At 44.2% G+C, this 26,546-nt stretch overlaps 2 protein-coding genes across 2 annotated transcripts; both read left to right on the plus strand.

The window, feature by feature from the left end:
• The first annotated feature begins 1,125 nt into the window (after positions 1 to 1,125).
• SFT2D1 (SFT2 domain containing 1) lies at positions 1,126 to 13,135 on the plus strand. The gene is made up of 8 exons (XM_065731343.1): positions 1,126 to 1,238; positions 5,573 to 5,659; positions 7,200 to 7,282; positions 9,346 to 9,427; positions 9,968 to 10,003; positions 10,732 to 10,790; positions 11,684 to 11,713; positions 12,550 to 13,135. Exons 1-8 carry the CDS (start codon positions 1,176 to 1,178, stop codon positions 12,587 to 12,589), a joined length of 480 nt encoding a protein of 159 aa, XP_065587415.1. The 5' UTR covers positions 1,126 to 1,175; the 3' UTR covers positions 12,590 to 13,135.
• An 870-nt stretch (positions 13,136 to 14,005) lies between these two features.
• PRR18 (proline rich 18) lies at positions 14,006 to 15,088 on the plus strand. The gene has a single exon (XM_065736542.1). It carries the CDS (start codon positions 14,036 to 14,038, stop codon positions 14,801 to 14,803), a length of 768 nt encoding a protein of 255 aa, XP_065592614.1. The 5' UTR covers positions 14,006 to 14,035; the 3' UTR covers positions 14,804 to 15,088.
• The last annotated feature ends 11,458 nt before the right edge of the window (positions 15,089 to 26,546 follow it).

The raw sequence follows: 26,546 nt of genomic DNA on the forward strand, positions 1-26,546 counted from the left end.
CAATCCAGTCTCGTATAGCTTCTGCAGCCTGCTGCACAGCCCTTTCCCAGCCCTGAACATTGTGGATTAAGGGCTGATGGCATGGTGATGGTGGTGCATCTAAAAATAATGAAAGACATCAGCACATCACAGGCACGTTGGAAATTCAAAGCAGGTGGCAGCCAGTATGGTTGTCACTCAGGATAACACTCATTGCTGGTTCTGGCTCCTTTCACATCCATGAAAAGCATGTGGTAGCTCTCCCACTGCTACATCAGTGGTCCTGCTCCTGTGACTTTCCCTGGCCATGTACAACTTCCTTGAAGATCACAGCTGAGAGGTCTGCTGAGCAGCTGCTTGTATTCACAGGGCTGGGGCTCTGTGGGAAGGCTCAAGTACACATATGCTTGCACGGCTTTGATTTTAGACATGAGCCCAAATATTTCAGCTGTGGGGAGGTGAGGGAGACACTGCTATGCTCTGACATGTTTGCTTCTAGAAGCAGCAGAAGCTCACAGCATTTTGGTGTACTGAAGAAAAGAATAAAAGTAAACTGTGGGTAATTTTTACCCAGGGTGTGGGTGGCAAGGGGCTGAAGGAACGCAGCTCCTGCCAGGAAGCATTTATCTGCAGAGCTGCCATACTGACATCACAGCGCCAGCTGCAGATGAGGAGGTCACCAAGGACCTCTGCTCACGTCCATGGCACTGTGCCATTCCTGCTCAGCACCCAGGCACAGTCAGCGTCCAAGAGCCTCACAGAGAGTCCACTAGGTACCATGCACATAGGAGAAGCTTCCTAAGAGAACCGTGTGCGGGATGAGGACCTGGACATGAGCTCCGAGGGAGTGAGGGAGGGGGAAGAGTTGTGCCTTGCAAGGTCCGATCCACGCTCTGCCCTTCCCTCATCGCGCCCCTGTCACGCAGCAGCAGCAGCTTGCACAGTCCTTATCGCGTCCTCCTCTCCCACCGCCGCCCCACGCGCTGCCTGCCGCCCCTTCTTAGGGAAGCGGAAGAGAAATCGCATTGCTGAGCACATACAAGCTCGAAATAAGCAAATTCCGAAGCAGGCGGGGAAGCGACAGGGGAACCACCACCACCACCCAACCCCGCCCCGCGCATGCGCGCTGCCGCCGCTCTGCCGGTAGGCGGGACCCGCCACTTCCGGTAGGGCCGCCGAGCGGTCCCGGCCCCGCCATGGAGAAGCTGCGGCGGGTGCTGAGCGGGCAGGACGACGAGGAGCAGGGGCTGACGGCGCAGGTACCGCCTCGCGGAGACCTCTTCATCCCCCCTCCGCCAGCATCGGCGGTGTGAGGCTCTTAGCAGCCGCCGAACCGAGGCCTTGCCTTGCCCGATCGGCGCGGGGCCCGCCGGGCCGTGTCTGGGCCGTGGGGCGCTGCTCGGCTGTGGGGCGGGGGGGGCGTTGTGCCCCGGTGCTGCTCGGGGCGGACTGTGACGCACTGCGACAGCGGGGAGCTGTTCGCGGCTACGTTTGTGCTCTGGGCTTCGTTGGGTTTGTTTTCGATGTCTTGCTTCGGAATGAACGGCGTCTGCCCGTCCTTCGCGTACCGGCTCTGCAGCGAATCTGGGAAAGCGAAAAAAGCGTGTTTTCTAGACAGGTGGTTTTCTGTACAGCGTGCTGAAGTTCCTTTTTTTGCCCCATCCTCCTGACGTACCACTTATTGCTTTATTTCCTCCCCCTCCTCAGTAATTTCCCTCCTGGGTATAGACATCTGATGCTTCTGAGATTTCACTTAAGTCTGAGTGCTGCTTGGCTTATAAAGATCCAGTTACCTGTTTATGCAGCCGGCTGCCTTCCAGCTGGTGTGACTGCAGATCCAAGTGCCTCACGTCATGGGATAGCTTGGTTCCCTGTGCTGCAGGGTGCAGGAGTTTAGCGAAGGAAGCTGGAAAGCGAGGCAGCCTCAGCCTGAGCTCTGGTGAACCAGATCAGCTGTAGTCTAGTTGATATCCATAGCACATTAGTTCTAGCAGCTCGGTGCTGATGTACTAATTTGTGAGAAGTTGGTGCTGGTCTGTAAGGCACCTGAGCTTGGTCTCTTTGCTGCAGTCAAGTGGCTGGATTGTGGAGACCCAATGCGATTCTGGAAGCAATGCAGCATCTGTGCCCTTCCATACCTGAGCTAGCTGCTCCCGTCTGGGATGTTTCACCTTCAAGTTTCAATCTCATGATTGTCAGAGTACTTATTCCTGTTAGCATTAAGCTCAATCCCAGCCAAATTATTTGGTCTACCTAGGCACATTACAAGTGAGACACAACAGGTAGCAGAGAATTTTCCTATACTTAATGCTGTGGTGTTTGTTTCAAGGCTGTAAGCTGTAGATAAATGGCTGGGTATTTAATAATGTTGCCCTCAGAAAGGGGAAACTGAGCTAAGAATTTCATTTGTTAAATGTCAGTAAAACCTTTCAGCGTTTTAGACAGCCTTTCTGGAGTTGAGGCATGCATTTGTTTAAATACAATGACCCTTTAATCTTAGGAGGAGTTGTTAGTTGCATAATAGCAATCATATGGCTTATGTTAATGGATGTCCCTGTGTTCTGCTCCTTCTTGATCTTTGCAGAACCATAACCATGAGGTCGGCAGTAATTCCTGTTAAAGTGAAGTACATAGTGAGACAATTGTTTGGAGATTCAAGGAAATCTTTGTGTGTGTTCTTCAGATAACCTTCTGTTGTCTTGCTGCACTTTGATCAGTGATTCTTGAGAATGAAAAAGGGTTTTGCTAAAAATGTGTGTAAGAAATTGAAAGTATACAAGTGTAATGATGATTTCAGCGCAGCATTGTGCCGTTTAGTTTTTCAACACCAAAATAGTGTAAAACAGGTGCTTTTGACACACAGGAAACCAGAAAAAAAGCCAGTAATTTCCTAGTGGTTTGCAGTTGACAGCTGCATTCAGCTTAAAAGCTGAATGATACAGAATGATTCACATTAAAGCATTCAGCAAGATTTTAGCTGGGAGGAGTAGGCAGAAATTTAAATTTCTTATTTTACTGTGAGGATTTGATAGAAGTGCATAGAAGGAAAGATGTAAATCTATGTTAGTACATAAAATTTTCCAAACAAGCTAAAGAATTCAATCTCGCAAAAACATCTATTTGAAAGTTTTCCTCCATTCTTTGCATATTTTTAGATTCCTTAGTGAGGAAAGAAGTGATTTTGAACTTCATTTCTTTTTCTGGAGATTGGTAGAAGAATGTACTATTATATATTTCTTAGCCCACATGTGGGACTTCTGTAAGATCAGTGATGTATGAAGGGAGCTTAAGCAGATAAGCAAAACCACAATAAATGCTTTTGTTCAAAGGCAGCCTTGGAAGTTATCATTCATGTGATGTATTGGACGTCCATATTGAGTATCTGTCACCAGAGACACTGTTTCTGTTGTTTACAGCTTGTGTTGTGTGCTGCTGCCAGACAATTCCCTGTGGTTCAGGAAGTCTGTGTTCCAGATTCCCATTTCCACCTTGGGTTTCCTGTTTTTCTTTGATATGTCAGTCTTTTTTTGGAGTGACCTTTGCATAAAAATCTTTGCTTCTTGCCCAAGTGTTTTACATTGAAGTTTAGCTGTAGAAAACGATAGTTTCTGTTTGTTAATTTTGTTTTTGTTTAGACATAAACTGAAGAGAAATACAGCTGTCTGAATATGTTTTACAGGAACTCCCTTACCCCCATTACTTCACGGTTCTCAGGAATTTCTCCCCAGATACAGAATTTGCATAGAAATTTTACCAGTGTTATTTTACCAGTCTTTTAAGTAACAGCTTCTACTGAGGCAAGTATTTTAGAGAGTAATGCCAACTCTTTATCTGAAATTCAGGATTACCTCTGTATTTAGGTCAGACTTCTCTTTTTCTTTTTTTTTCCTACGTCCTAATCTTACATTCAGTAGTTCATTTCTGATCAAGAATGGGAAGAACTGTTCCTGCTTGTTCTGTAGGTGTGATTAGTTGCATAAATAGATGTGACTGAAAATGTGTTGCTTGTTTTGAACGTGTACCTTCACTTGTATGCTGCCAGCTCTTCCTGCCCTTCTCACCCTTGTAAGCATTCAGGAATACAACTGTCAAAAATGGTTTCAAATACTAAACCATCTTTCAGCTACTGTTTTTGTCTTTCTTTAATGCATACGTAAGGATTAAGAGGTGAACCTAATGAGGTAAGCTGCATCTTCTGACCTTTGGGAAGTTCTATCTTAACTACTGAATGTAGATATGACATAGCTCTCCATTTTGTTTCTTGTTCCAGCAGTATGTCTGTTCAGTTGGTGTGCAAATGTAAAAACTGTATTTTCAGTATTGTGATCTTCCTCAAAAAGTATTTAACTTGATTAAATAAGGTTATGAGTAGAAAGTAGTTTGAACTGTTCTCTGTTGACACACGTTCAAGGACTGATTCATTGCAGTGTGAGTGAGCACGTGCGTGCCTCCTTTTGATTCAATTAAGTGTGGATTCTTTATTCGTATGCACGTGAAACCCTTCTAAGTAGTAACCATTCATTCTGAGAATGAATCAATCTCATTCTAGAGAGTGGGAGAAACATCTCAGTCACGGTCTGAGCAAACCCAGACTGTTGTTAGTTTTCTTAAGAACGACTGATTGAAAATATCTGCAGAACAGATGACAGGTGAAAGGAACAAGCAAGCAAGTCTGCTTGTGTCATTTGGACAAAAAAGAAAGTTAGATTTATAGTCATCTTATGTAAGCTGAAGTAACAGTTTGCTTAATAAACCAGTTCAGCATAGAGGGTATACTTAACTTTTGTTACCTGGTGCAGCATGGATAGACAGGTGTGCTGAGTTGGCCTTAACAAATCAGCAGTGCTGAAGGGGGCTGTTCTGCCTGCTCTGTGGTCCTGCCTCTTTTCTGGTATCTGGAAGCCTTGCTGCTCTTCTGTCGTCTTGCTGAGCTGGTTTGTCTCATTTCTCTTGCATAGGATTAAGTCAGAAAATAAAAAAAGAGTGCTAGTTCTCTTCCAGCTTCACAAGTTGTTTTTGCTAGCTCAGCTCATCAGGTGCTAAAATCACTCTGGGGAAACAGAGAGCAAAATTACCCCTTTCAGCAAGTTTGCTGTCTAATGAGACAAGGTGTGTTAATCTGTCTACACCTTCACCCTGTGAGGAACAGAAACGAAAGAGGAATTGTAACGCTTCCAAAGGATCATTGTATTAAATAAGGGCAATGGGTTCCATCTAGCAACAGAAGAGAGTGGTATCATCATAGGTGGATTCAGCGCTGAACAAATAGATCTGTTCTTTGGTACACTCATGAGAATTTTCAGTTGTAATCACCTGGGGAACAGAAGGTCTCTGAAAACAGAAGTGTTGCTTACAAGTATATTCCTTTGTAGGTTCTGTCTTTTTTTGTGTGTGTTTCCAAAGTGTAAATGTAGTTTTTAAACTGGGAAATAACATGCAAGCATCTGCTTTTAAACAAGGTAAAATAATTGTTTTGGACTGATATACATCTTCTTTGAATGTAAGTACTTCACTAGTAATGGAAAAAAAAAGTCCTTAAGACTGTTCAAAGCTGTTTTTGTAATATTCATTGTTTTCCTCTCTTCCTGTCAAGGTTCTTGATGCCTCAACACTCAGCTTTGGTACACGAGTCAAGTGGTTTGCCATATGCTTTATTGCCGGTGTTGCATGTTCTATTCTTGTAAGTCAAGTTTTGTTTTTTTTCTCTGCGCTTTATTAAATGTTCTATAGCAGAACATCATTAATATTCATACATTGTATGTGACTGTATTTACTTGATCCTGAATCCTAAATTTTGTATCCATAAATGTAATGGACTGTGAAATGTGTAACTAGAGTGTAGGGGCTGCTGATCTGTAAATTGTATCTCTGGCCATCTTTCTTACAGTCACTGCTATGTTTTTATTGTAGGGTAATAAAATTTCTTAGGAAGAGGCATGAACACAGATGATACACTGTATTTCTTACTTAGATGTGTATGGTGTGCTAAGAATTTATACCCATTTTATTTTTATGTATGTACTCTGTCATGAAAGGGGAGAAGGAGGGCGAAGCTTGAGAGGTTTTCAGAGGCTGAAGAAACCACAGGCATAGCTTGTCAGACCTACCAATCAGTAGGTGATGACTGTGTAATATGCTTTACGTTTTCCTGAGACCCAAACTGGTTAGGGAGTTAGATCCCTGTAGGCCCCATCCAACTGAACTATTATACTCTTACATTTACTTAAAAAAAAAAAAATAAAACTGAGGAGACTTAGTAATTACAGGAAAAAACAGCTGTGATGGAGCAGCATGTTGTGGCACTTAATGGTAGTGATGCCCTGGATTCTCCTGCAGGTGCATAATCTGCCAGCTTCGTGTTGGGGCTAGTCCTAGGAGATCAAGATCAGGTTGGAAACCCTCTCTCCTTAGGGTTGTCTTATAACTGCTTTGTTGAATGCTCCCTGCCATTTTCCTCACAAGAAATACTTAACTAACAATCTCACAGGTGCCAGGTTTGTGCTTTAATATCTTTTTCTGCTCAGATTAATATTCTTTTTGCTGCTGTTTAGTTTTTTTAGTTTTTAATCTTTGTGCCTATTTCTGTATTGCGTGGTGTGAAACTGCAAAACCACAGATCAAAGGCTTTAAGACTTTGCTGAAGTTTTTCAGATATCTTGCTAAATAAGAAAGAGTCAAAACTTCAATAGTGTGTTTATGGACCTTATGTATCTTGATTAGTTTGGAGGCAGCTCCCTGGCTGAGTTTTGCCACATGGAGTTGAGTGCAGGTAGCTACCCCTTCTCTCAGCTCACAGACCTCTGCTGCAATGCTAAGGAGGCCCTCTGAGAAACTCTGAAGCCATCCCATGCAGGCACATACCTGACCTTCATGTATATGCAGCCTGGTAGATGCATTTTGTCCTGTGTATGTGTAATGAGCTTCTTGACAAACCCAGAAGTGTCTTAAAGAGGATGTAAAAGGTATAAATAAATCTTACAAACAACATTAGAAACCATAGCCTAGTGGGAAAATTGTTGCAAAAGGCATTAAATCAATACATTATTTTGCCAGTAGGTGGCAATGGAAGCATGCCGAGTGTTGTTACAAGACTGACAACAGTGTGTTGTGCCAGTGTACGTTAAATGGATCTCTTGTAATCTGAGATGTTACAGGCTATAATTAACAAATTGAATTAACTAATTACAAACATATAGTGGGGTTTTTTTTGTTTGTTTTAGGGAACAGCATTGTTATGGCTTCCGAAGGGAATCAAACTTTTTGCAATGTTCTACACTCTGGGAAACATTGCTGCATTGGCCAGGTAGGATTTCTTAATAATTAGTATGAGGAAATTGATCTAAAATGATGTGTATTTGATGTTTATAAACAGTATTATTTTCATATTGGAATATTAATAAAAATCTTTTTTTCACTGCTTTAGATAAAATTAGCATTTTAGAAACTGTGTATTAATCAAATCTAAATTCTCTGTGAACTAAGAGGAAAGCTTCTACAGTCTGATATTTGATTTAGGGAAATGTTAAAAATAACCTGAACTGCAGCTAAAATAGGAAGTAAAAAGAAGTCCTCTGCCCATTCAGTAATTCTGTTTCATGTAAACAGAAGGCAGCCATGCTCTAAGTACACTAGGAAATGAAAATGAAACCCTAGCTTGATGAAACTTTTTCAGGTTGATTAGCATCTCTGGATTAAAAAAAAAAAGCTACCACCCAAAATAAATAGTCCTTTCTGGACTGGTTTTACTGTATTATCTATCAGTAGATATGGAAGTAATAATACTTATTCAATTTTTCCCAATTTTTCCCTATTTTACTATTTCAATTTTTTTTCATTCTTCCTGCACCCTGTGGATTCTCTCACCTTTCTGGAGATGTTCTTGCTGTGATAGCTGTCCTTCAGTGCTTAAATCTTAATTTAATTTTAGGGCCAAGATTAAAAAATACTGAGAAGTTAGTTTGGAATGAAGGGAATTTGAAATATGTATTCTGTTGAATTGAGTACTTTTTTTTTTCATTTAACATGGGCTTTTGGGAAGGAGCTCACCAATTGTTCCACTCTTTATAAATAAATATTACCTAGAAGAGGAGCTAAACACAGGTGTCGTCTTCTCTAGTAAAACATCCAGACTACCACCTAACTGCAGGGATCCTCTTTCCAGATAAATATTTTCCATAAAACAGAAGAGGTTCAATAAGAGAGAAGGAAGAGGCTCATCTCAGAATATATGTAGCCAAACAATTATTCCTATGATTGTGAATTCTTGGTTTGCATCACATTTCTTAGGATGAACAGATAAGGTTAGAGCTGATGATAGTCATTTCCTAGAATCATGGAATGTTTTGGGTTGAAAGGGACTTTTAAGATGATCTAGTTCCAACCCCCCTGCTATAGGCAGGGCTGTCTCTCTGTAAACCAGGTTGCTCACAGCCCCATCCTGCCTGGCCTTGAATGCTTCCAGGGAAGGAGCATCCACAGTCTCTCTCGGCAACCTGTTTGAGTGTCTCGTAGCCCTCACAGTAAAGAATTTCTTCCTAATATCTAGTCTAAATCTGCCTTCTTCCAGTTCAAAGCCATTTCTCCTTGTCCTGTTACTACCTGTCCTTATAAAAAGGCCCTCCCCAGCTTTCCTGTGGGCCCCCTTCAGGTATTGGAAGGCTGCTGTAAGGTCCCCTTGGAGCCTTCTTCAAGCTGAAGAGCCCCAGCTGTCTCAGCCTGTTCTTGTAATGGAGGTGCTCCAGTCCTCTGCTTGCCTTTGGCCTTCCTATGGTCCTGCTCCAGCAGCTCCATGTCCTTGTGTTGGGGGCCCCAGAACTGGATGTGTTTTGTTCTCACTTTGAATTAACTTCAGAAAAGAAAGTTGGAGATTCAATGCAAACTATTGCATTTTTTTATTTTTTCTTCCTTTTTTTTTATTGCTTGCAGAGTTTAAGCAAAGAGCTGTAAGTCTTTTCTGTAGTTTTGAATGTAGCTGCTTGTGTGCTGCCTGGGTGATAAGCTTGGTTTTTGAAACAGGATTTTTCTACAGAAGTTTGTTCTTTGAATTCTGTGTGTTCTTGTGGCAAATCTGTTCTTAAAACAGACTCAAAATCAGCTTCAAATTGACAACCCTCTGCTAGGTGTGGTAATGTGTGTGGAAAGAATTTCATAGCCAAGGGTGATTCAATATGTGAGCTTTTTCCAGGACTAGTGAGTTCATGGGCTGCTTCACCTTTCATCCTAGCAGGTTTCTGTTGATAAACACTGAAATGCCTTTCATAGCTTTGCAGTCATCTGACTGTTGGAAGAAGTTAATTACCTGTTGCCTTTTGCAAAGATTTATTTGAATGTGTCTCACCATGTTTCTTTCTTTTCGCCTCCCGTTAGTACGTGTTTCCTGATGGGGCCTCTGAAGCAGCTGAAGACCATGTTTGAGCCAAAAAGATTAATTGCTACCCTTGTAATGCTGGTAAACATACTTTTTTTTTCCCCTATGTTCTTTTACTTAAAAGGTTTTGAGGCACTGTGAAAGGGAGGATATTTCTGAATCCACATTTTGTTTGTACTGAGTGATTATAGTCAAGCTGAGTCAGTGATCACCAAGTCTAGTTTGGAAGTTGTTTGTTGGCTACAACACTATAAAAAAAAGGAGGGAGAAAAGCTGGGGTGCAGAAGGAGTGGAGGCTGTGTTTGCCAACTACGGTATTTAGGAATGGGTGTTTAGGAGTGGATTGTTTGTTATCGTACACATACCTGCCTTCCTTTCTTCTGAGGTGGATCCCAGCACTTCTGGCCACGGAGCACGTCGTGCTGTGCTTTGGAAGGCACTGATTTATATGAAGTTCAGTGTACAGTTGCTGTGTGACAGCCTGTGGCTCTACTTCTTTCATGCATCAATTCTTGAAGATACTGTTTATCCACTGGAAGCATGGAAGCAGGACTGTGTGTGCTTTGTAGTGCATTTGAATGTTAATTCCTTTTTTTTTTTTTTGGTCTCTTCTCTCCCAAGCTTTTTCTAGTTCTGACTCTGTGTGCTGTTTTCTGGGTAAGTGAGAATACTTCATTCCCCTAAAGAGCAATAAAACTCAGTTATTTACTGATTGCTTTAAAATTCAGTTCAGCTGTAGAAGATCAGCTTGTATGTGATACTTGCATTCCTAACTGCAGTTGAATTTGGGTAGAGTGATAAATCTGTTGGCTATAAATGCATCTTTCCACCTGTATGTGATGCAGGTGAGAATGTACAATCCAGAGCATTAGTCTGTCTGCAGATCTTTGGACTAGGAGCTGAGAAAAGTAACTTGAAATATACTTGACCTATTTCTGTCAAAAAATAGGTTGTGGTCTTTAGAAACGGCAAGTTCAGACCATTAAACTAATTAAGATAAATAAAGAAGGAGAGATGGAACAGATAGATGCCTTTGAGTGTCCAGAGTGTTTTGTATGTGTTGTGTTATGTATTGCATAGAAGTAGATACGTAGCCAGAATGAACTCCAAATCTGCAGAAGTGTAGTATGAATGGAAATGGAAGCGTTACCGTAGCTGTTAGGTGCTTTCAAAGCTAGAGAAGGTTTTCATTGCATTATGCTAACAAAGTGATAGATAAATGAAAGTAGAATCAGTTGTTAGAATGGAAAAAAGTAATCAAGAGGAGGAAGTAAAAAATTTCATCACTTAAGTAAATTTTTAGCTGCCAGTCTATTGCACTTGCTCAAGATCTGCACCGGTATGAAATAACTGAACTTTTGCAATATTTGTTTTGTTTGACTTAGTGGAACAAAAAGGGTTTGGCAGTGTTATTCTGCATATTGCAGTTCTTGGCAATGACCTGGTAAGATTCGCTTTGATTTCTTCTCTCATACCCCTACACCTGCACATTTATAAACCCGTGTGTGTATATGCTTCTTGTAATGTGCCAAGATGTTGGTCTCAATCACGTGTTTTCCTAAGCTTGTCCCAAGTGAATTACTTGGTTCTAAAACTTCGCTGATCCAAGGTGACTGAGTTCTTGTTTGAACTTGCCCTGAATGCTTAGTGTCCTATACTGAACTTTAATCTGAGGAGAAATAGCCATTTATGAAGGAGGGGACCATGTGGTGTTGTGCCAGACCCAGATGAGTGCTTGCCTCTAGGCAGGGGGAAGACTGCTGACTGAAACTGTGTTCTGCCTGTTTGCAGTTTGTCATTTGTTGAGCATCTCAGAACTTTGTCAGTGTGGGGGTGAGGACAAAGCGTAGCCTATAGCATTGTGAGCAACAAGTTTCAAAAGGTGCTAGAGAGCCAGCTGTTTGAATGTCATAACCACGGCATATTCTTAGAGCATGCATCTGTATTTGTAGCTACACAAGTACTGTTACGTGTGTATTTTAGTAGCATTGTATCTCGATTCTCAACTTGCAGAAACAGCCTCAATTATCTCCTTTCCTTTCAAATCTGATGGTGATGGTAAATCTGCAGACTTGTTTTTAAAGTTGAGTTTATGTGCAAGGAAAGTAACAAACTATATGAGAAATCAAGTTAAAACTAAACCAGGAAGTCCTTGGCAGTACATCGAGTTCTTGTGCAGTTCTGTTTTCGTTTTTTACAAGGAAACATTAAATTCAGTAGGTAATCTTAACACGTAGAACAGATTGCCTTTATGAACAGTGGTCTGAAGTAAAGCAGTGGGGCTTTCAAAAAGACAGGGAAACTCTGTAAAATGTTTCTTCTTCTTTTTTTTTACAGGTATAGTTTGTCATATATTCCTTATGCAAGGTGAGTGCATAATTCCATTCTTGTTATAGAGGGAAGAGCCCTCAAGTTCAGAATGCAGGCACTCAGTATCCTTTTCTTTGTAGCTTTTAGAAAATGATTCACGTGAACACTTGATGCAAGATTTAAGTATCAATAAAGAGCATAGCAATTTCCTGGAAAATTTCATTCTGATTTTCATCCAGAAAAGATATTTAATTTCTCCAGTTATTTAAAAAATCTTTGGTGCTGTAGTTACTTTTCCAGCTCTTAAATGAAAGCTAGCTGATGGATCTGAGCCCATAGGTAAAAGCAAGCAAGCTGAACTTCAGCCACTAACTCTGCTTCTGAACTTCTCCATTGTTTTAGCAAAGGCAAAAGCAGTTCTTGGTGTTTATTTTCATTTACTCATTTACTTTTTGGCAAGCTTCTCTCTTTTGTGTATAACGCAGGAACACAAGCCAGTCAAATACACAGGGAAACCACATGCAATTAAACAAACTAAAGAATGATTGCCTCTTGTTACGTTTCTTGCAAAATGCAGTGTGGTATTTCAGCAGTGCATTTTTGAGTGAGTAAAGCACTTCTAAATCTGCGTGCCACACTTAATGAGGTTTTCTGTAATGAAAGTGGGGAGAAAAAAACCCAGCAATTCCCATCTCTCTCTTACCTTATCTCTTCCTATAGCATTTCTGCAGCTTCGCAACGAAGTCTGCTGATGTATGGGTGCTGACATACTGAGCCTGCATTTGATCACTGATTTTGTCTTAAATTTTTGGAGTGTTTTTCATTTTCAGGACACTATGGTTGATAAGTGAAACCACAAATACCTTACCTGGCTTTTCTTTTTTTTTCCAAAGGGATGCTGTGATAAAATGCTTCACATCCTGTCTGGAATAAATTGCAAACAAGGACCTCTGTGTTCTTTAAAGCAGCTCCTCTGTGAACTTCCTTCAGAAAGCCTTACTTTTCCACTCCTGCTATTCCCAGTAACAATTTAGTATTTTCCTCCCCTTTGGCCTTTGGGGGGTTAAATAACTTTTACTAGAAGCAGTTTTCAAAATCCATGGGATGGAACTGTGTGTGCTTACCCTGGAACCTCTGGGCTTTTTAACCAAAAGAACCCCTGCAAAAATGCCATTTAAATACCTTGTAAAGAGCATCTTAAAACTGCCCTGCATGCAGTGGCACAGCTCGTTCCCAGGGCAGGTGGGCTGCTAGGGCTGGGCAGTGTACGTTGGGTTTGTGTTCTGTTTGCATCCTGTTCCCTTGTGTTCTTTTCCAAAGAGTTCTGTGAGCGTTAGGAAGATGTGGTAAGGTGACTGCTGCTCTGATATTTCTCTACTTGTGATGTATGGAGAGAGCTTAATGAGAATATGTGGAAGTTCTGTTAAAAGTGCATCAATTTTATTAAAACTATATTTTAAGTGTTTTTCTTTTCCTTTTTTTTTTACTTCTAAACATAAAAACTTTTTACTAAACAGACTTGTGGATAACATATAAATAAATGAGTTGTGAAATGAATTAGTTTGAAAGGTGCTTAATTTTTTTTCTTACTGGGGGATGTACTGTAGTGGGCAGAACAGTTCAGAGGCATTGTGTGGTTATGACTGTGTTAAATGTGGTTACACTTGCAGAAGTGGTTCCCACTGATGCTTAGGCAAACTTCTCATTTTCCTTAAATTCTGTGAATGAAAGACAGAAAGGATGTGAAGACGTGGGAGCTGCAGTGCTAGGAAGGGAGGGGGAAAGTGCCACGTAATGTTTGGGGTTGTGGCTCTTAGATCTCAGTGTCTGCTGCACGTAAGAACATGTGGGGAGAAGTCCTACATTGCTTCATTTAATGACTTGCATTAGACCACCAAAATAAGATGGGTTGAAGCACTACAATGAAAAAATACGTACACTGCCATATGCACATAACGGGCGTATTTTGCTCCGTTATTCTTGCTTTCCTGAAAACTTGATCTGCTTTCTGTAGCTGTGTCTTGAGCGCGTGCTGTGTGCTTCCGTGGCACCTCTTGCTCCTTCACATCGTGTCTTAGTATGACAGAAGCTTAGACAGAGCATTCTCGTTCACGACGCCTGTGCAGGCTCCCTCTCCCTGTGCGTTGTACAGGTGGAGCCCGCTGTGGGACCGGAGAGCATCGCTGCGTACCGGACCGCTCGCCGAGCACGGGAAGACCGGCGCGGGCCGCCGCGCTCCCTTCGGAGGGGAGGGCCGTCCTCGGGGCGGGCGGAGGGCGGGTCGGGGGCGGGCTGCGGAGGGCCGAGCCGCGGCCGGCGGCGCCCGCCGAGCGCACACGCGCTCCGCCGCCGGCCCGTGCTGCCGGTAGGGCTCCGGCCATGGGGCTGCAGCCGCGGCGCGCGGCGGGGCTCTGCCCGCCGGCGGGGCGGTGCGCGGCGCTGCCCTGGGCCCGCGGCGACGAGCACGAGGGGGCCCCCGGCCGCGCCGCCTCCCTGCCGCCCCTCCTGCCGGCCCCCGCCGCCAACGCCCGGGCGCAGCCCAAGAAGCCGACGGCGGCGGCGGCCCCGAGGAAGGCGGCGGCGAGGCCGGCGGATGAGAAGGCGGCTCGGAAGGCGCGAGGGGCGCCGGCGGAGCGGGCCGGCCCCGTCTCCGGCTCCTGGCCCTGTACTTCGCTGCAGCGGCGGCCGCCGGCGGAGCGGGGGGCGCGGCCCCAGCCCGGAGCTCCGCAGCCGCGGGGCCGCCCGGGGGCGCCGGGGGCGGGCGGCCGGTCCTGCGAGAGCCCGGGCGGGGCGGCGGGGGAGCCGCGCTTCGCGCTGAGCCTTCCGCCCGAGGCCGTGCGTCTGCTCCAGCGCCGCAGCACCGAGCGCCAGCGCGCCCAGCCCGGGAGCGGCGGCGGGGCGGCCGCGGCGCGGCGAGGGGCGCGGTCCGGCGGCGACGTGCGCGCCCTGCTGAAGGTGTCCCTGCTCAACGACCGGCACCGCTACGACGACGAGGAGTACGAAGAGGAGGAGGCGGCGGCGCCGGGCGCGGCTCCGGACGAGGGGCTGGTGCGGAAGTGCACCGAGTGGCTGCGCGGCGTGGAGAGCGCGGCCGGGCGGGAGCGCGGGGAGCGGCTGGGCGGGCTGCCGCACCTGGGAGCGCGCTGAGCCGCGCTGAGCCGCCTCCAGGGCTCGCGGGAGGGGCCGCGCCCGCCGCCGGACGGGGACAAAGGAGCGGCGGCGGCTCCCGCGGGGCGCGGCGTCCTCACGCCGCCGTTTTTGAGGCTTCCCGCTCCTCCGTGGGACGCGCGCGACGGTTTTGTATATTTGTACATTTCTATTTATTTGAATAAATGCCGTGATTTCTGTGCTACGACGGCCTCCGTCCATCCCTGGTGCTGCGCTCCCCAACGCCGCGCCGCGCGGGGCTGGGAGCGCGGCGGCCGCTTTGTTGGCCGCCCCTCCGCCTTGTCTCGGTGCGAGAGCCCGCTGGAGCGAATTTATGAAGCGAAATGAAGCACTTGAGTGCCGCGGATTGGAAACGATGGGTTTCGTTGAGCTGCGAGTCGTGCGCATCGAGCGATGCACGGCTGCGGTGACCCTCCCAAGTAACGAGACATAAACGGCATGCGATGGCTGAGCTGCGTAAAGCGAGACAGCATCGCTGCTGTGCTGTGTTTCATTTCGACCTGGGTTTATTCAAACCCGCCCCTCCCCCCCCCCCCCCCCTTTTTTTTTTTTCCTTTTTCTTTTTCTCCTTCTTAAGCTGCAGCAATGACATCTTTAAGAATCATGGAACACATCGGTACGGCCACCGAAAATATTACCCGCCTAATGTAGGTGTGAAATCGCTCCGCTCAAAGCCCTGAGGAAATAGTGTGGGGCGTGAGAACGTACGGGCAGTGATTGTCTTTTCACTGAAGCCAACGCGGAGTTGTCTGTAGCGCCAGCTCTGAAGAGCACGCGCCTTTGTGTCTATTTAACCGAGTTTGCACGTGGTTGTGCTGCATCCACCAATTTCCAGCAGCAGCTCTGCCCTAACAATGGCACATCTCCTGCCAAGCGTGATTTATGCCGGCTGGATGTTGGGCTGCGTCTTTCCTCGGGTAGCAGCGCAGACAGCAGCAGCTGAGCTGGAGCTGAGCCCACCCTCTCGTATGTCTGTGGGGAGTGGGAGCTTATAGAGAGTCCCCTGGGCAAACGCTGAGTGCCCTGGGGCTGCTCCATGCTCCTGCTGAGTGTGGGAAGTGTGCCAGGAGGGGTTCAGGTACCAAAGTCAAACTCTTACTGGTGGGGCTGGGAGCAGTACTCCTTCACTAAATGTTAGCAGCGTGATTGGCTGCTCGTAGCATTGACTGTCTTCCTCGAGAAGAAGATCGCTCTGAAGTGTCAGGGTACCTGGTGCATCCCATTCGGGTCCCATGTCAACTCATTCCCACTTCCCCTCTATGCCATGGGTGGGAAGGACACATGGGGGAAGGCAGAGTGGAGCAACACAGAGCTCAGCGCATCCAAGCACACAGCAGATGTCAGCATGAGACTCCCCACTCAGACCCCTTTTAGTGGCTGAGAGGGAGCCGTGAGCAGCTGCTGCCATGCATGTTTAAAGTAATCGATACTGCTTCGGGGTTAGAGAGCTTCCCTTCTTCCTCTGAGCACATCAGTGTTGTTTACAATCAACAAAACCATGCTCCTCGGGTCTCCTTTTCTCCTTTATGTTGTGCTGGGCTCTCTGCTGCTGGTGGGTGAGGTGCAGATGATCCCTGTGTTTCTCTGATGGAACAACCTCACCCTGTGCAATGCTCCATTTTCTCCTTGCAGCACCCAGTGACAGCAGAGAGATGAGCCCCTGGATGATTAAATAAGGTCTTTTTGTTTTTCATTAACATTTTTTATTTTACTGAAGGCACTGATAAAGATATATAGATATATGTATGCATGTATTTGCTAAATCAAATTTTCCCCTTCTTTACAAGGAATGATGAAGACTCAAGAGTTCTGGAATGGCTTAAAGTTTTCCTGTTTAGTTCTTATACAACTGGAGGTATGTGTTTTTGCAGTGAGGTGTGGGATAAAGACCTTAAGTCATCCATTCCATGAAGGCTTACCTATCGCTTGGAGGTGGATCGTAGAGCTGTAGAATATCCCAAGCTACAAGGCACCTGTAAGGGTAATCAGCTGCAACTCCTATGAAATGTTTAGGAATGATTTCCACTCCTTACATTAGTTTTATATTGTGGTTAAGCGAACTGTTGAGTAAGGCTCAGTAGATGTTCGGTTTTCAGCACTTTGACTGAGGATGTAATGGTTTCCTAATCTTTCTTGTCATGACACTTCTGATTGCTGGTCAGTGCTGAGCTTTGTATGAAACAGAACAAGAAATGTCCTCGCTTAAAACAATAAAATAAATGAAAGGGTTTGAGTAACATTTAATTGTTGTGAATTCATTTATAAAGAGTGAAATATCGGCCTTAATGGACCAGCTCTGAACTTGGTATTTTATCAGCCTTCTCCAGCACGGCTGCACGGAGAGCTGAGCAACAAGCTGCTCCATCCTCTGGTGCCAGTGCAGCAGCTGATGTCTGCGATAGCTGCTTGTGATTCCATGTGCTGCACGTGTGCTCACTCACTGCAAGGAGACACTGCGGCCCTGGAGGGTGTTCAGAGAAGGGCAATGAAGCTGGTGAGGAGTCTGGAACAGAAGTCTTATGAGGAGTGGCTGCGGGAGCTGGGATTATTTAGTCTGGACAAGAGGACACTCAGGAGAGACATCATCACTCTCTACAACTACCTGGAAGGAGATTGTGCTGAGGTGAGGATCAGCCTTTTCTTCCATGTGGATAGCAATAGGACTAGAGAGAATGGCCTCAAGTTGCACCAGGGGAGGTTCAAGCTGGATGTTAGGAAATACTTCTACTCTGAGAGAGTGGTCAGGCACTGGAATGGGCTGCCCAGGGAGGTGGTGGAGTCACCGACTCTTGAAGTGTTCAAGAAACATTTAGGTATTGTACTGAGGGACATGGCTTAGTGAGGAAATATTGATGACAGGTGAACAGTTGAACTGGATGATCTTAGACGTCTTTTCCAACCTTGGTGATTCTGTGATTCTGTATGTTCTATGCGGAATGATTTTTCTCAGCTCACAAGCAGTAGTCACGGAGCTGCATTTCATTTTGAAAACCTGACTTTATGCAGGCCATCTTGGGCTTGATGCTTGACAGACATATCTGAAGGATTGTACACAAGATGCCGTTAGCATGTGATTTTCTCAGTTACAGATAGAAGAAAAGATAGTAATCTGCCGCTTTCAATCTCATGGCTTTCTAGCTTTTCCACTAGCTTACAGTCACGTCTGTCAAAATTGGTACTACTCTGACCTGCTTACTGCTAGTGATCACTGTGATGTCTTTAATCCCCCCCCTGCAATATTGCCATGTTTAAATTACCATGGAACAGCAAATAATGAGTTTATATTGAAGCTCACAATACCCTTTGGACTTGTTTGTGCTTCCTGATATGTTTGTGAAAGTTTATTGCACAGACTAAGGTATTCTTATCATATGTATTTATTTATTGGCCTAGTGTTCTTACAAAACATACATCTCCACAGTGTTTCTCCCTGCTCCCATGGGAAATGCCTTGCATCAAAGTTAAGATTAACCAGATTATGGGGTTTTTCTGTTAGTTTGTTTGGTGTTGTTTTGTTTTCATTTACCTACAGTGACATGGCAAAATAAGCTCTGGTTTCTATGCCAGCTGGAATTAAAAATCTTGCAATCTGTGGATTCCTTGGAATTTGCAGTTCACTTCTAGAGGGTTTTATGAAGGCCAACACTGGAACTCTAACCTCTGGTGGATGAATGCTGCTCTTGAGCAGAGCAGAAGGGGGTGTCGCAAACCTGCTCAGCAGACAGCTGTGCCCCTCTGGCTGACACCTGGCTGTGACACAGCTCTCTGCAGGCTGATCTGCTCAGTGCGACTGCTCTCTGAACCACAGCATTCAGCATGCACTTGGCTTGTGTGAGCTGGAGATCTTTGTTCATCGGGTTTGCTCTGATTCGTTCAACTGGGGAGAGTTTCTGCTAGTGGCTGAGTCAATGCAAATGAGGTGTTTTGCTATAAATCTCCTGATTATACCCAGCGTGACTGAGTGCTTTGTTCATGCTGCACTGACCACCTGCAGAGTTTGTATTCCTGTGCATTCCTAGGTTTTCTTTTTTTATTTGTTTGTTTGTTCATTTTCCTTAAACCATTGCTAGTTAGAAGAAAGTGAACACAGAGGAGGTGGTATTAGAGGTCACACAACTGCCTATTTCTATTGCTTTTTAGATGGGGTTATATGACAAGATGGATTTCACCCCACCGGACACTGTTCCTAGAGTACCTGCTCTAGAAGTTTCCAGGGTAAACAGTAAGTTGTATGAGTAATGTTCTCATCTTTGCCTGGGCATTGCTTGATAGCCACCCAGTTCAACTGTGCTTAAGAAGCTGAGTGGGCCACTAGTACTTCATTTCATTTCACCCCAGTGTAGAAAATGCTTTATTTACGAGATCATATCTTAAGGTCTTGGGTATTTATATATCATTCATAGCCTTGAAATTTATCTTCAGTTAATATAACAACAAAGTTAATGAAATAACCTTTGTTTTGATTCTCTGAATGATTCACATCCCCCCCTTTGTGGCTGTTTTGTTCAAAAATAAAGAGGTGGGAAGAGAGAATATTCCAAGTACAAAGGCAGAGGATGAAAGCATCATTCTGTTTCTGTTCCTCCTACATAATATTGCCATAGTAACAAGGAGATGAATGTGGCTGTTCATCACTGAAAGCAGAGGTAAAGCAGACACCATTCTTATTCAAGGGAATATTAGTAAAATACAGATTTTTAACATGTCAATAATGAATTAGGAAAAAATGATCTGCTCTCTATAGCAGGCTCTGAACACTAATAATAAAGTGCCACATTGAAAGAAGAGATGGCAATTAAGGTATTTAGCAAACATTTATAGTGCTGTAAATCAGAGCATTTTATCTTCCACACAAAGCCGTGCTGAGTTGCAAAGTGCAGTCACAGATAATATATTCTGACATCAAACCTACATGAGACCAGCAGCTTGCTCTCCTCTGTCTGATGTATTTCTGTCACGGCAGTCGGTTGTGGTTGTTGCCAAACATTTGTGCTGCAGCACTGACTGCTTGTGCTAGACTGGAGCACAAGAGGGTAAACAATTTTCTGTATTTAGGACTATGTGATGTCTCCTGGGTCCTGATGCTGTTTTTTTAACAATTTAAGCTGCTTCTAGAGCAGATGAAATTATATCCCATAAGTATGCACATCAGGTAAAAATATACATGCTTGAAATTTCAGTGAAAAATGTTCATTTACACTCAAAATTGGAAAAAAGAATGAGAAAAATGTGTGTTTTGTTGTACTCAGTGCAATGCTTTCCTGCTTTGCAACAGGGATTTGATAGTTAACTTGTTGCATTTGTATCCAAGTAGTCCTCCTTTCTATTTTTTTCTTACTTTTGTAAGGAAAAGTTATTTATATTTGATAAAATGGTAAATTAAAAATAAAACCTGATACTTTACACACATGCTAAGGCTTTGCTTAATTGAAAGCGTATTCCTTCTGGAGGCCTGAAGTGCTTCAGCTGAGGACTGAAGGGTGGAGCAGTGCTTCATTAGCAGCTCCAGCTGCCACCTGGGATGAGGAGTGTGAAATGGCAGTAGGAACTGAAGTGCTCTGCCAGCTTCCCTTGGCTTGACTTTGGATTAAAGTGACCAGAACTGGAGGTAATAGATCTGAAACTGTCCTTGTTCAGCTGGGGAAATGGTAGTCATTCAGAGTCAGACTCTAGGGACAAGGCTCAGTCAGGAGGAGCTAAGGCCCTGCTGCTATTGGGACTGTGCTGAGAGTGCTGGCAAAGGTCTGTCAAAGCTGAAAGTAGATGGTCTGTCCCAGCTCCTCCCGGGCTTCTATGGGGAAGCAAGTAATAGCCTGGTGCTAGAGCCACGGCCATTCACTGCACTCTGCATTGGCACCCAGCAGTCCCAATCCTGTCGGCAGCTGCATGGGGGGGAAAGTGAAGAATGTATGTGGGGTCGCTTCCTTGAGAAGCTGGGAGGAAGGTTAGCATTCACCTTTTCCTTTTTGTAAAGAGTCGCCTAGGAAGTTATATATGCTTGCATGCTGCAGTTGAGAAGTCAAGCATACACAAGCTAGGTCTTCAGTAATTCATGCCCCCACCCTTGCTTATGTACTCATATAGGCTTTTTCTAAGTTACCTCATCTTCATTTATTGTTTAGGATCTGATCATCTTTATGCAGCCCAATTCCCTTCCTAGGAGCTTGTTTGCTGTCCATGATGGTTTTTACAATGCTTCCCTGCAACAGTGAATGGAAAATTCCAACCCCCTGTCTAATTATGCTCTCTGTCTGGTGATGTTGACATGTTCTGCTTGCTGTTGACCATGTTGCCTGGTAAAAAGCTGGCTAACCCTGAGCTTTTTCTTCCTGAGCATACTAATAGGATCCTTCTTGCATTTCATCTGCTGAGGAATCTGTGTGTGTGAAGGGAACAAAAAGAGATCATGTGACTCCGTCTCTTTTCACAGTTTGAACAGTTGCCTGAGGGGCATTTTTATTGCTTGTCTGTGAGTAGTAAATTCTTTTCCGTGAAACTGCTGTGGCCTATGACTGGTGGAGCTCCAGTTTCAGAAGCATCTCTTTCAATTTTGAGGGCAACCTTCTGTGCATAGGAAACTGTCTGTTCATGTGGAGGTAGGAGAACAGGATTTGGAAGAGGGAAATTTGTTTGTGGAATACTCTTTCTGGACAGATTGTTGTAATCAGAAGAGAAATCACACATTTTTAGACGCAAATAAAAAGCAGGATTCCCATCTACCTGGTTCACCCCCTTGTCTTAGGCAAATGTAACAGCCTCATGTGCCCTCTCTGCCTCATCTAGTAGACTCAGAGAAGAGAAGTAAAATACAGCATTGAGTCAACAGCCTGGTTGTTATGTTGCTTCCCTGGAAGGCAAAGGGATGTGATGCTTCTTTCATGAAGAGGAAACAAATTGACTGCGAATAGCCTGTCACAGAAAGTTTTCCACTTTCTAGGATAGTTTTTGCCATTGGAGATGACAAAGTAATGTTTTGATGGTTACATCAGGATTTGTAGTGAAACATCTGAGTGTGTATTTGAGGAACCTTGTTTCCTTACCATTTTTTCCCCTCAGCAGACTAATCATGAGAAATATCGGTGTGTATGTGGGAGGGCACATCTCCAGAACTTATACCTCAGGCTCTGTGAAGCACTACTTAAGTGGGTTTTGGTGTCTGATTTGGACTTGTGAGTTCCAGTCTGTGAGCTGCATGCCTTTAAAACTAGGTGGGTCAGTGCGGAGTGTTGCCTCACTTCAAGTATGTACTTCTTTTGACTCCCGTAGATTCAGGCCCTTGATTTATATATGTTGTGATTCAGGTGGTTTGGCACAACAAATATCTGTGTTTAATCTTTTTTAGTGTGGGGAAAATGATGAAATACTGAGGTTAGTACTGTAACGTGTGCTTTCTGCAGTGCTTTGTTTAAATACTTTAGACAAGGTGGAGAGCGCAAAAGAAGAATGCAGCCATGTTGACACAAGGCAGTTTGTGTAGATTTGGTGTAGCATCTTACGCACAGCAGGCAAATAATTCAACTCATAATGATGAGAAATAATGTTTGTATGCCATCAGGCATATTCATACCTGGATTTAACAGTAAATTTATGGAGACTTCTCAGAAACTGTGTTTACTTGGAACAAAATTTGGATCATGTAAAGAAACAATGGGTCTACTTAGCATGTGTTTGATTGTTCATCTTCTGAATGCCTTTTCTGCTTTTCCTGGTGTACTGGCCAGGATTTTGCACAGTATAACTGACCTGTGTGTGTTTTCAGCCTTGTACTACTTATGTTACTGTCTTGTCATTTGAGAAACACCTGATGGTTTGTTGCTCACTTTTTTTGAGACTGAATTCCCCCTCAAGTGGTGCACAGGAATTATGGTAACTTGCAGCAAGAGTTGTGCTGCAAGCAAAATCTTGAGTGTTGCAATGGAGAGCTGAGTTGCACGAGCTTGAAGGAAACCTTACGCTGTCTTGGTTCAGAAAGCTTTCTCATGGATGTTTAATTGTTTATCCTTAGCTTTCTGCAAGTTTACAGTGCTATGTATTTTTTGAGCACCTTTGATGTTGAATCAGGAATAAATTTCAGAACCATGTTGTCAGGGAGTAAGTGAATAGCCACAAACTCACAACAGTCCAGTGCAGTCACAGAGATATGATCTCAACCCTACAAAACGTGTGGAATTGTCTCAAAATGGTACTGCTGGAAACCTATGTGTGAGAAGAGGCAAGTGAGGTATCATTAGGGAATTATTGCAAGATGGAAACAGAGAAATAGAGTTAGCATGAAGAAGACTGGGCAGGTGCTTAGAGGCATGGTGCAAAGAATAAAAAATACCTCAGTCATTGACACTGTTCCCTTTCTCCATCATGAATCTGCCTTTGTGGTTCCCAGAAGGATCACCATGCCTCTGCAGAACACAACTGCCTGCATCATCTATTAGTTCTTCCTTTTTGTGGCAGGAGATCCCTGTGTCATTCAGCAATAAGTTGATGTGGGAGTACATTCATCTGAATCCATGGTGTAATTGGTGCTCATTCAACTCACTGGTTTTGATAGACTGTAAAGATTTGCTTCACTTTACTGCTCAGAACCCTTCAAATGTAGTATTTAAAAATCCTATGGGCATGGGTGTAATTACCACTGCTGCATTTGCATTTCTCTCTTTAGCCCTCTTTGACTCACAAAATGGTCCCAGTGCCATAAGGTCCCATTGGTGCATTCCTCCTCTCCAGGCACTGTTACTGCCCAACACTTGGGAGGGAAGGACTGTAAGGAGCTGTGCCAGGGCTGCATTCAGGTTTTCTCAGCTCAGTGGGTGCCTGCAGACCTTTCTGCAGGGTGGGAACAGCTGGGATTATGCATGTTTACTTGTGTCCTTGGTAGCAAAGGATTACTTGCAATGCACGCAGTGTTCTTCCCACTGTGGGCAATGTGGCTATTGAATGATACTTCGGTGTTTAGCCAAACAGACGGGTTTTGCAAACAAGAGGGAGGAGGTAGCCATGGTGGTTTTTTTTTTCTTGGTTTAGTTTTGGTTTTTAAACAAAACAAAGTTTCATTTTGCATGCCAGTTGCTTCTATTTTTAATTGTTCCATTTGCTTCTTATTAGATACACATCAGATATTAATCGGCTTTCAAAATCAATGACTAGCATTCTTGAAATCTCTTGGAGACCAACGAGCAAAGGAAGAAGCAATGTTGCTCAGAAACATTTTCAGTAATGATGGGTATTCCTGTGAGATGGTATCTATTCTCTGCATGTGGGAAAGGTGTACTCAGACTTGCTCTCGTACAGCATTTGGGGCAAGTGAGTGTGCATTTCCTAACTGGTTTCTGTTGCCTCTTGACCATCATTGGGAGAGCTAGCAGCACCCCAGAAGCATTGTCCCTTTTGTGATTTGGGAATTCAAGATTGCTTTCTGTGGGGTCTGCTTCTTAGAATGACATTTAGAAGTTTGCTGAGCCCTGGAAAATATCCAGCTATGTTTGAGTTGGATTCTTAGCTCTTGGTGGTTTTACTAAACCAAAAAGCCTCACTGCATCATAGATAGAATTCACTGAATTGCATCAGGTTTTCCTGTATGAGGTACTTGAGTAATATAGCTCTTTGAGCCAGTGCTGGAAAAGAGCTGACTTCTTTTGTGCTCTTGCCATTAAATAGCCCATTCCAATCTAGACATCAAAAATGAGAGCTCGTTGGGATCTTATCCTCAAATTGCACTTGTGTTTGCCTAGGATGCTCTCTGTTTTCTAGAGTTTAGAGAAAGTCTGACAGAAACGTCATTCAGTCAAGTAGTGTGGTTCTTCTGGAGTAGCCTGATCTTAGCATTCATTGTGTTTAAACTCACGTTTTTTAATTTTGCATGTAATCTAAGAAATGCATTGATTCTTAGATATCCTTGAAAAATTCTAGATTTTTCAAAATGTACAAAGTATACTCTAGCAGCCAGCATAGATTTTCTTGCATCAAAACCCTCAGCAAGCCTTGCCTACACGTGAGCAACCAGTGCTGTTTTAATGACACAGTATATCCCTCCAGAACTCCAGTTATTTTGTGTGCCCTACAGGTCCTGTGCTATATCTGCTCACCTGTGTGGGTGACCTTGACATGCTTTTGCATCAAACGTGGCTCAAGAGACCCTGCACTTCAGCAGGATTTTTTATGTTGTGTAGGAGGAAATCTTTGCATTTTACTGGTGCAGCCTGCAGGATTTTGGCTGTACAGTTCTGCTCTGTACAGCATGCACTCTTTACATATTTAAAAGCATTGATAAGACTGTGCCCCTCAATCTTCTCCAAGCTGAAGAATTCCAGATCTCTCAGCCTTTCCTCATGAGGGAGATGTTCCAGACTGCGCTTCATATTTGTAGCCCTCTGCTGGATTCTTCCCAGCCCTCCCTGTCTTTCTTGAACTGGGGATCCCAGAACTGGACATGATATTCCAGATGTGACCTCAGTAGGGCAGAGCAGTGGGGGAGAATCACCTCTCTGAACCTGCTGGCCACTCTTTAATGCACTCTGGTATACCACTGATACACTTGGTCACAAGGGCACAGTGCTGCCTCACAGTCAACTGTTGTCTGCTTGAACAGCCGGGTCCTTCTCTGCAGAGATCCTCTGCAGCAGGTCAGCCCCAGCCCATACTACTGCATATGGTTATTTCTCTCCAGGTGTAGGCCTCTGCTCTTGCCCTTATTGAATCTCATCAGGTTCCTCTCTGCACAGCTCCCCTGTCTGTCCAGGTCTTGCTGAATGGCAGCACAGCCTTCTGATGTGTCAGCCACTCCTCCCAGCTTCATATCACAGCAGAGTTCTCAACTGCATATTGGCAAAGATGAGCACAGCTGAAAAAGCAGTGTGTATCCATTGCCACTCTCTTCTGATACTTATTTCTCTTTGTGCAGAATAGCAAGCAGAAGGAGACTGTTAAAGATGACAGGAGGAAAAAAAAAGCATCTAGTGAGGAAGGTGAAATAAGATCAGGTAATGCCATCGGAGAAGGTTGTCAGGTAACTGACGCTACTAGATGTGGAGATTTCTCATCAATTAGCAGCGAAATGACTCGGTTGCCCAAAAGCTGAACTCCATGTTTAGTATCCAGGTGCAAAAGGAGTTCCTGTGTTGGTGAAATGCTCAAGTAATTCCTTGATTTAGCTGATAAGGGAACTGATTCTGATACCACTGGTGGTGGTGTTACCTGGTTTTTAATTCATTTTTTTATTTTTATTACTTATTTTACTTATTATTGCTTACCTCGAGCATTTCCTCTAACAGAGTACAGTGAAAAATCAGAGGCTATATACCAGCACAAGCATTGCTGATAACTAGATTTGCCTTTAGATCAAATAGAGTTATGATATTTGTGTAGCAGTGACGTGCAGTAACATGACACCTATTTTTAATCTGGTGCCTGAGATTGTAACTGTACACAGTCAAAAAGACACCTTACATTCCTCAGCATAAGAGATGAAACTGAGGGGGCAGCAAACCAGCATAACTGAGCAAGGACCTGCTGATCAAAATGAGAGAGGGAAATGTACAGGCAATTGAACCAGGGATATATGGCCTGGGATGCTGTCTGGACTTGCAGAGTTGAGATCAGGAAAGATATGTAGTAGATGGAATTGAACTTCTCAAGAGATGTGAAAAATGACAAGACAATACTGTCTCCCGCAGTATTCTCTTGCAGAAGCTGGCTTGGACAGGTGTACTTTTTGCTGGGTAAGGAACTG

The sequence above is a fragment of the Cyrtonyx montezumae genome, unplaced genomic scaffold (assembly GCF_038088225.1).
Source record: "Cyrtonyx montezumae isolate F1298 unplaced genomic scaffold, pur_monq_1.0 scaffold_0, whole genome shotgun sequence".
In the NCBI taxonomy this organism is placed as follows: Eukaryota; Metazoa; Chordata; class Aves; order Galliformes; family Odontophoridae; genus Cyrtonyx; species Cyrtonyx montezumae.